The sequence below is a fragment of the Polistes dominula genome, unplaced genomic scaffold (genome assembly GCF_049000335.1).
Source record: "Polistes dominula isolate Pdom_NZ unplaced genomic scaffold, Pdom_raw_medaka contig_437, whole genome shotgun sequence".
In the NCBI taxonomy this organism is placed as follows: Eukaryota; Metazoa; Arthropoda; class Insecta; order Hymenoptera; family Vespidae; genus Polistes; species Polistes dominula.
This window is the reverse complement of record NW_028300918.1, coordinates 1-10,239: the sequence shown is the minus strand read 5'-3', so window position 1 is coordinate 10,239 and position 10,239 is coordinate 1. Positions and strand designations below refer to the sequence as shown.

The 10,239-nt window shown below is 41.5% G+C and overlaps 2 protein-coding genes across 2 annotated transcripts; both read left to right on the top strand.

Moving 5' to 3' along the window:
- Positions 1-6,651: 6,651 nt before the first annotated feature.
- Positions 6,652-8,135, top strand: LOC149033045 (uncharacterized). The gene is made up of 3 exons (XM_089170910.1): positions 6,652-6,693; positions 6,953-7,249; positions 7,362-8,135. The coding sequence occupies exons 1-3, from the start codon at positions 6,652-6,654 to the stop codon at positions 8,133-8,135; spliced, it is 1,113 nt and encodes a 370-aa protein (XP_089027036.1).
- A 439-nt stretch (positions 8,136-8,574) lies between these two features.
- LOC149033044 (uncharacterized) lies at positions 8,575-9,387 on the top strand. Its single transcript, XM_089170909.1, has one exon. The coding sequence runs from the start codon at positions 8,575-8,577 to the stop codon at positions 9,385-9,387; it is 813 nt and encodes a 270-aa protein (XP_089027035.1).
- Positions 9,388-10,239: the final 852 nt, after the last annotated feature.

Sequence of the window (10,239 nt, the reverse complement as noted above, 5' to 3'; positions counted from 1 at the left end):
TTATCTTACAAAACTTAATTTATCGTAATGCCATTGGATGCACAATATTTTTGGTTAATCCTTTAGGAGTATACACAAACAAGTTCGATGGTTTTCCAACCATGGATAACGCAACATATAATTGGCCGTAACAAAAGCACTGATTTTCTAAATCTAAGCAAAAAATTGTCATTGTTTGACCTTGTTACCTATAAATAGTCATAGCAAATGTCAAGCGGATGGGAAATTACAAACGTTTGAATGATATATGCGAATCTAAAGGAATCATTGGGATCGGTGGAAGAAGTAAAACTTCACTTTGAATTTTTCCACATATGATAGTTTCTTTAAAGAATGTTGCCCATAACTGATTTAATGACCAGTCATGTTTCTATTACAAAATTTCGGAGTATTTAAGCTTCGATTCCAAACTGCAGGTGCTACCAATCTTCAATCGAAAATTATGTGGTGGCATTCGAAGTAAATATAGTGAAGTTAAAATCTTTACAGGATAGTTAATAACTTCATCAGGATCAACAACAGTGAAAACCGATTTTAATGTAATTTAATTGCCAGACAATAATTGTTGCATTTTAAAATTGATAACGTCAACATCTAAATTTTTTCGGAAAAAATAGCTCGCTAACGTAGCCTTTTATGATTAGTATAATTATGTCGCAAATCTAGAAAGATACTTATTATTAACTCATCTTTGTTAACCACCATGATGCAAAAAATCTCATGGTAATCAAATATATTGTGTATATTTATACAAATGAATTTTAGCTGTGCCCAGTGTCTAATTATTGTTCAGAGAATCCTCACTTCTGACGGATGTTTTTTTTTGAAGTAAAACGCGCATATTAGGAGTAAGGCATAATTTACTGAAACTTCGTCATAGATAAGATTCTTTCGAACATACGTATATTTCGTCACGCATATGTTTGCACGTGGAATGACAGGTAATGTTTGTCTGAAATCAAGAGACAGCAGCAGTAGAGCACTACCAAAAAGGATAATGTTATTTTTGATATCTTTCAGGGACCTGTCGAGAGTTTAAAAGAATGCTTCTTTGCATATATACATTAATCTAAGAGAATAATTTGGACAATGTCTCAAAACTTTAGCCATTCCTGAATGCTTTTTTTATTACACATTGCTTTGGGATTCTTATGAATACTTCAAGGTAATTTAAGTGCTTCATGATGAGTCCGTCCACCATCAAGTAAGGTTGCAGCAATGTCTGATGAAGCAATTGCCAATGCAATATGATTACGCTGATCGAAAGCGTGCAAGTATCAATAAGATTAGGAATGTTTTATCAGTGCTACCTGGTGCGACCAAAAAATGAGTCTACCTTGTTGTGCTGCATTTGATGCGTTACTATAATTATATACACTTTGTTGCTTAACATTAAGCAATCATTAATTATTAACAGCAAAAGTAACAAAAAGATGTCGTATCGAACTGGTGTTGGCACATTGAACATTGTTTGTTGATAATATCTGCTGCTAGGCAGTTTGGCGGTGGCTTGCCGAAATAAATGAGATGCACGTCTGGAAATAAAAAAACGAATATACTTAATAAATATTAATGCTTTGTTATATATTTCTGCAGAGAATTCTATATTGATATTTTAGTTGATTGCTAATTCTAATCCGATGTAAAATATCTTTACTTATTGGGTCGATATATTTGTTTAACTGAGCAAATGCCTTAGATGAAAAACACGTTGTAAATATTATTAATAATAATTGACGAATTCGCTGTGGAGATTGGCTCAAAGCTGCATCTGAAGGTGCGAGGTCCCAATAGTTAGATTAATAGTTCTAGTGCAGTTTGTTTTGTAAAATAAACACGCTGTCTATTTCCAAGATACACAGTTAAATGTATAACAGACAGATCACTTTTATGTATAGAAAACGTTAAATTGAGCGAAATAACTTCGTTAGTAATTATGTATCGGCCTCTTTGATAATGTGTTATTTCGTCATAGTCGTTTACATTTTCCATAGCAAATATAGCTATATCACAGCCCTTATGAACGTACTTGAAAATGTATTTAATAGATTTACCCGAACTGCATAACTCAACGTTTATGTGTGCATACAATTTTGGCCAAGCAATGGTAAATATAGAACAACCAAGCGATTATCAATGAAAACTCTTACACCATTTGACAAACGCTATTTATTTAATTGACTATGATATTGCTTAGGTCTATACGACGATAAGATTAATTCTGTTGTCCGTCAATTCTGGTAATTGTATCAGCTTAACATTGTTTTGGAAAGACATTTCGTACATTTTCCATTATCTATACATGGTGACATCATGTTTAGAGCAACATATAGACCATGGATCATATTAGTAGTAACAATGTCAAACAATTCTTGATCTACAATCGGATCCGGTATTTCCGCTGAAATAATTATTTCAATTTCTTATGGGCGTACTTTGTCGCATAGGCAAATCAAAAAATGCGCATGAGGTGTACGATCCAAAAGGATCATACGGTAATTAGCAGTATTCAAGGTGCGCGCGCATCCACCTCCATCGATTAAAGGTCTAGATCGATACTCATGGTGAGCATCGATCAACTACTAAGTAACTACCGAAGCGCCCCTCTAGTCACCCCCCACCTCTCGCCTCCCCACTTCTTACACCCAATCCGTACGCCCTACGGGGGGCCGGGACACAAGGTCATTCTTCCAGTCCAATATAGAAAGCCTGTGATTACATATCGAAATCAAAGGAGTTAAGTTAAGTTAGTTAAGGAACATAAGCAAACAGCGAACGAGAGGTGAGATCTTTCCATTATATACATTTTATATCGACGGTATTTTCCCGCGTGGTAATACCACGTGGTGGACTCTCATTTTTATAATTAAACAGCATCCAGGGTTTTTATGCCGCAAGGCTTTTTCAGTGACGAGCTAATAAAAAAAGGCATTGTTTCTTTGTTTGGCTTAACCACGTGTTTTATTTTACACCTTAATCTAATCCTTTATTCTCCACTTCATAGCATATAAGTAATGATCTGAAGAATTTTCAGTGAAGAATCTTTTGGTCAGAACATTTTGGTCCAGTGTCTGTAAGGTGCGAGTTCCCGACTTCTGATTTACGAAGCAGTGAATAGACTATCACCACACCGGGCAAACCGATTAGAGAACAACGAAGTCGAGGGAGTCCGCCATCTTGTGAACATCTACACCGTTCAGCGGAGGCAGCATCACGAAAAATCTAGAAGCGAGATAAGTAGTTTTAATTACCTGTGCGTACGCCTATGCGTACACACCCTCATTTACTAATATATCTCTCAAGGGAAATTGCGTTTTCGAACCCCGTAGAAGTTCGCAATTTCTTATATATCTATGCATTACGCTCATTTTCTCTGTAAAATTCACATCTCAATATCGAAAAAGACTTATAGAACTTAGTTTCTAAATTTGAACGGATACACGATATATAATCGAATGTTATTCTCCATCTCGGAAAACGCTTTATTCTCGTACAAAGAACGATAAGATTTCGGCGGCTTCACCGCCACGCCACCTTCCTTTATTTGAACGGTCGACTAGAACGAATACGCCGTGACATCATCGCCGGACATCCCATCTATCGGCATATAGCTAGCGACAATCGTATACCCCCTCCAACGGCCTCTTATACTATACATGGGTGATACCCCCTCCAACGATCTAGCCTCAGAGGCCGCACCACGCGATCGAGAACTCAACGCGCAGTCATTCATTCATATAAAGGGGATTTTTATATATTACCGTAAATTAATTTGAGTGGATTTCGAAAAGTAGAATAATTAATAACTGTTCGTAATGGCATTGCAAAACAGCTCGAACAGCTCGAACAAAAACGGCTAGTTTTAGAATCGGGTTCAACACACGTCGAAAATCGAATCCAAGAAGGAAATTTAAGTAAACAGGAAAAGAGAAAGCGTTACGAACGACTTACTCAGCTAGAAGAGAAATACGAGACCTTGTACTGAAAAGTGCGTTACTGCTATCAACGAAGCAGGAGGAGTCGATAGTTTAACTCCAATCATAGAGAGATATTGCGCGATCGGAGACAAACTTCATTCAAACGATACCGCCACAGTTAACAACCCGAATAACGCTGACGAAAGCAACGATATCACGAAAACCCGCGATCAACAAATACCGTTACGGCGCATTGAGATCCCGCAATTCGACGGGAATATAGGGAAATGGATCCCATTTAAATCTAGCTTTTTAACCCTCGTAAACACGCGTAGTGATATATCGGATTTAGAAAAACACGTATACCTTCGCGACTCCCTTCGCGGTGAAGCCCTTCAAACGATCGAACATTATCAATTAACTGGGGAAAAATATAAGGACGCGTGGGGAGCTTTACTGAAGGCGTTCGATGTACCACGGATACTATTAGCTCGGGTAATCGACGCGTTAATCGACATACCCCGACCGAAGGCCGGATCAGCAAAGGACGTAACTGCATTCTTGAACGAACTGCGTTCTCACATCTCCACACTCGAGACATTTAATGTAAGTTCGGTGGTCTGGCCAGTACGCCTCGCTGAACGCGCGTTACCCCCCGAAATGCTACAAGAATGGAATAAACAGATAGATTCCGACGAATATCCGACTATCGAGCAATTCTTTAATTTTTTAACCCGATATGCGCGCGCGTGTGCTCCGCTGGAGACGTCATCAACATCCGCGAACCTCGAGCCCCACGCGAAACGTGGATATCCCGAGAAGATGAATTTACGATCACGAAAACGACAGGACACACGTCCGACACGCACATTTCTTACTCGTACCGTGATGAAGTGTATTCTTTGTAGACGAGCTGACCACCCTTTATATCGCTGCCCTCGATACAATAACATGACGGAACAAAATAGATTGACAGTGGTTAAACGTCATAGATTATGTCAGAATTGCTTACGGACACATCGAGGTCCATGCAACGCTTCCCATTGCCAAATCTGTAAACGACCCCATCATACATCACTACATAGGAATACTAGCCAACGGAAGGCCGCGATACAGAAGACCACGACCTCCGCGAAGCAGGAGACCGCGTCAACATCCCAAACTGATCCCACCCCCACGTGACTCACTCCGATCTTTAATAGCAACGCGCGCGGTGTACCGAATCAACTCCTTATGAGCGCGATGTGCCGCGTAAGAAGGAAAGGCGAAACTTTCAGACTATGTCGGGCGCTATTAGATACGTGTGCCGCCGCACACTTCATCACCGAGAAAGTCGCGAGAGACCTACGTTTGCCGATCAAACCATATTCGATCCCTATTCACGCTATCAACGACACCACAACTCAAACGACGGGCGTTATCGAGATAAACATTCGATCACTAGATAACAAATATAATCGAAACCTTTCACTACTTATCGTTCCAAAGATGGCTGATCAGGTGCCCAGCGAAATCTTCCCGCGAGAACTCATTAAAAGCCCGTCCGATCGAAAACTGACAGATCCTCAGTTCCATTTACCATGACCGGTCGATATCTTGATAGGTTCGGGAGTAACACTAGCGCTCATGACAATAGGACAAGTTTCTTTATCACCAGGACACGGCGATCTGATACTCCAGAAAACACGATTAGGTTGGGTAGTCGCCGGGGGAATCGAATCTAACGGTCATAAGAGAAATCAAACGTTTTTTGCGACAACCGAATTGAAGGAACAATTAGAAAAATTTTGGTTATTGGAGGAAGCGAATATAACGCGATCGGAGTCGGAAAACGAAATAGACTGCGAAAATCATTACGTCTAGAACACCAAGCGCGATGAATCAGGGCGATATATTGTGCGTTTACCTTTTCGCGAAGAAGGAGACCGCGTCGACATCGCAAATGAACCCACCCTTACGCGACTAACACCGAGTCTCATGTCAATTCGCACGGTGTACTGAATCAATTTCTCCTGAAGTCTCAAGTATCGTGTAAGAAAGGGAGACGGAACTCTCAGACAACGTCGGGCGGTATTAGATACGCGTGCCGCCGCACGCTTCATTACTGAGAATTTCGCGAAAGAGTCACGCTTACCGATCAAATCATATTCGAGTTCCTTGCACGCTATCAACTATACCAGAACTCGATCGAAAGACGTTATCGAGATAACCATTCGATCATTAGACGATAAATATAGGCGGAACTTTTCGCTACTCATCGTTCCTAAGATAACGCGATCGAATTTAGTAAACAAAATAGAAGGCAAAGTCATTATGTCTAAGTTGCGAAACACTATGAATCGTAAAGATATATCGTGCGTGTTCCCTTCGGCGAAGAAAGCCACGATTACAGTCACCTACGCGGTATAGTCAGTTCCGTAATCTCCGGAAGAAATTATACGCGAATATCGAACTCCGGAAGGAATATGAACAGATTACACATAAATACATCGATTTAGGATATATGTCGATCGTCAAAAACGAACCTATAGGAAGTTGCTATCTTCCCCACCACGCCCTTTTTTTTTTTTTTTTTTTTTTTTCACGCCTCCGCGAAAAATGATAAGAGACTTTCTCTCAACGACACCTTATTAGTCGGACCTACAATACAAGACACATTAGTAGAACATTTATTACGATTCCGGACATATCGGTACGTATTAACAGCGGATATTGAGAAAATGTATCAGCAAATATGGATTCATCCAGACGATCGCCAATATCAACGGATATTTTGGTGATATAACGGACAGATTCGCACGTTCGAACTTAATACGGTAACATTCGGAATAGCGTCAGCACCGTTTCTTGCCATACGAACCATCAAACAACTCGCGAAGCATAAAGGTGCTAATTATCCACTCGGAGCCGAAATACTTAACCGCGATCTATACGTAGACGACCTCATTACGGGAACTAATAATATCGAAACCCTCGGAAGGATACGCGATCAGACTATTGAAATGTTAAAACGAGGCGGTCTTAATATATGACAGTGGGCGTCTAACTTCCGACCGGTACTCGAAAATTTAGATATAAAAAACATCGATGTCGAGCTCTGCTCTGGGGAAAATCCTATTTTAAAGACACTCGGTATTTCATGGAACGCACATCATGATTGTTTAATTTACTCCGTCGCGCCAGTAGATATTCGCGAAAGAATTACCAAGCGACGAATTTTATCCGAAGTCGCAAAGATCTTTGATCCACTCGGACTTCTAGGACCCGTCATTCTAACAGCCAAAATCTTCATCCAAGACTGCTGGAAAACACACGTCGACTGGGATGAATCGGTACCCAATACGTTACACACCTCGTGGATAGAGTTCGCAGAACAATTGAGCATTAATTGACAGTTTAACGATAGAAAGACGCATCACACTCGACGACCCGATTGACGTGCAGGTGCATGGTTTTTGCGACGCGAGTCAATCTGGTTACGGCGGCTGCTTATGTGTAAGATCGCGAGATGAATTCGGTAACACATATGTACGTCTACTTTGCGCGAAAGGTCGTGTCGCTCCCCTTAAGGATACCACTATACCACGTTTAGAGCTATGCGGATCATTAGCACTCGCGCGATTATATACAGAAGTCCGAACTGCCGGCGGATTGAAACCCGACAAGATAACCTTTTGGTCCGATTCGATGATTGTACTGGGTTGGCTGAAAAGAGACTCCAATACGTTAAAACTATACACGGCGAATCGCGTGCGCGAAATACATGATATCTGTGAAAATATCACATGGCGACATGTGCTATCCGAGGACAATTTTTTTTTCCCAGCGGACGCTTTATCTAGGGGACAACTTCCGCGCGATTTTTTGAGGAACGAGGCATGGTTCCATGGACCACCTCGGCTCGCGCGACCAGAGACTGAGTGGCCCAACCCGACGGAAGGGGAAATTCTCGAATTACCGGACGTAAAGGGATTGTCGGTTTTAACGACGCAAATCGAATCCGGAAATGTATTTCGGCGATTCTCCGATTACGCGCGATTATTGAAAATTGTAGCTCGATGCCGACGATGGCTTAAAACTAACTCGTATAAGGGAGAATTGTCGACGGCGGAAATAACAGAAACGGAACGACGCGTTTTAAAGATCGTACAAGGCGAACAATTTCACGCCGAAAGAGAAAGAATAGAAACAGCGGGGGAGTCAAGAGCACAAGACTAGCCGCGTTAGATCCGATCCTCGACGAAGAAGGCTTAATTGGAGTGGGGGGGCCGACTTCGAAACGCGAATTTAAGTTTCTATGAGAGATGTCCGATATTATTGCCCTCACATCATCACGTCACTGATCTCCTTATCCGAAAATTCCACGAACAAAATTTTCACGCTGGCATACAGACTACCCTCTATGCTCTTCGACAACGGTTTTGGCTTCTCGACGGTAAGAATCAAGTGCGAAGAATCGTACGTCATTGCGTGCGTTGCATTCGATTCCGTGCATCCGGCATCCGATATAAAATGGGGGATTTACCAGTCTCTCGAGTGCAGGAAACCACTGCATTCTCCCATGTCGGAGTAGATTTTTTCGGGCCGATCTACGCGAAGGAAAAGAAATACCTGTAATAAGGGTCGCGTTAAAATATACGGGTGTATCTTCATTTGTATGACTATAAAGGCGGTGCACATTGAATTAGTCAGCGATCTGACTACGGATGCTTTCTTGGCCGCGTTCAGGCGATTTGTGGGTCGAAGAGCTGTTCCAACTCACGTTTATTCTGATAACGGAACCAACTTCGTCGGGGCTAATAACCAGTTAAGGGAGCTATACGCCCTGATGGAATCGAACGAATATAAAATTAAGGTCCGTGATTTCGCGATAGATCGTAGGATATCGTGGCATTTCAATCCACCCCTCTCACCTCACTTTGGCGGTTTATGGAAAGCAGCGGTCAAATCTTTCAAACATCACTTTAAACGGGTCGTCGGTGAACTTCTCTCCACGTATGAAGAACTAACTACCTTCGCGATCGAAATCGAAGCTATTTTAAATTCACGCCCATTATGCCCCATCTCGTCAGATCCGAATGACGTGACAGCACTAACACCCGCACATTTTTTAGTTAGAAGACCTATTACGACATTACCGGAGGAGGATTATGTTCAAACTCCAGCCAATCGACTGTCCTCCTGGAAACATATCACGAAAGTGCGACAAGATTTCTGGCGGCGCTGGCATATTGAGTATCTACGAGAACTGCAGAGACGACAAAGGTGGATACAACCCAAGCAGAAAAATCGAAAAGGATACCGTCGTCGTTCTCATCGACAAGAATCAACCTTGCATGAGATGGCCGTTAAGGCGGATCGTGAACATACATCCAGGAGAAGACGATGTAGTACGAGTGGTCACCGTGAAGACGGTCCAGGGAAATGTCAAGTACAATGTAACAACTATTTGTTCATTGTTAAATCATAACCCCCTCCATTGTCTTTAAGACCCAACGGTTCCATTGTACGTACAAGAAATTCGCCTGGCCAGCGATAATTCGAGAATGCTGACCAAGTCAGCAAAAATACGCTGAGCGATTCAGCGAAAACGTCTAGCGTTATATCATAAACAATCGAATGAACATGTTCAATAACTTATACAACTAGCGATGTACTTCCAACTGATTCAGATGACCTAGGTCGAAAGTATTGTAAATCGATGATAATAAAAGCGCTCAGCATAACACATGTATTAAGAATATCATTGATCGTTACTACTCTCAACAGGGGGAGTATGTACGATCCAAAAGGATCATACGGTAATTAACAGTATTCAAAATTCGCGCGCATCCACCTCCATCAGTTAAAGGTCTAGATCGATACTCATGGTGAGCATCGATCAACTACTAGTAACTACCGAAGCGCCCCTCTAGTCACCCCACACCTCTCGCCTCCCCACTTCTTACACGCAGTCCGTACGCCCTACGGAGCCAGTACAAAAGGACATTCTTCAAGTCCATTATAGAAAGCCTGTGAATACATATCGAAATCAAAGGAGTTAAGTTAAGTTATTTAAGGAACGTAAGCGAAGCGAACGAGAGGTGAGATCTTTCCATTATATACATTTTATATCGACGGTATTTTCCCGCTCTGGTAATACCACGTGGTGGACTCTCATTTTTATAATTAAACAGCATCCAGGGTTTTTATGCCGCAAGGCTTTTCCCTGACGAGCCAATAAAAAAAGGCATTGTTTCTTTGTTTGGCTCAACCACGTGTTTTATTTTACAACTTAATCTAATCCTTTATTCTCCACTTCATAACATATAAGTAATGATCA

Excerpts from the sequence above, each read along its gene's own strand:
- LOC149033044 (XM_089170909.1), top strand. The coding sequence starts at position 8,575 with ATGACTATAAAGGCGGTGCACATTGAATTAGTCAGCGATCTGACTACG.
- LOC149033045 (XM_089170910.1), top strand. The coding sequence starts at position 6,652 with ATGGATTCATCCAGACGATCGCCAATATCAACGGATATTTTG. Across the intron at positions 6,694-6,952 it reads CAATATCAACGGATATTTTG|TGGGCGTCTAACTTCCGACC; the intron begins GTGATATAACGG and ends AATATATGACAG. Across the intron at positions 7,250-7,361 it reads ACGTCGACTGGGATGAATCG|GTGCATGGTTTTTGCGACGC; the intron begins GTACCCAATACG and ends ATTGACGTGCAG.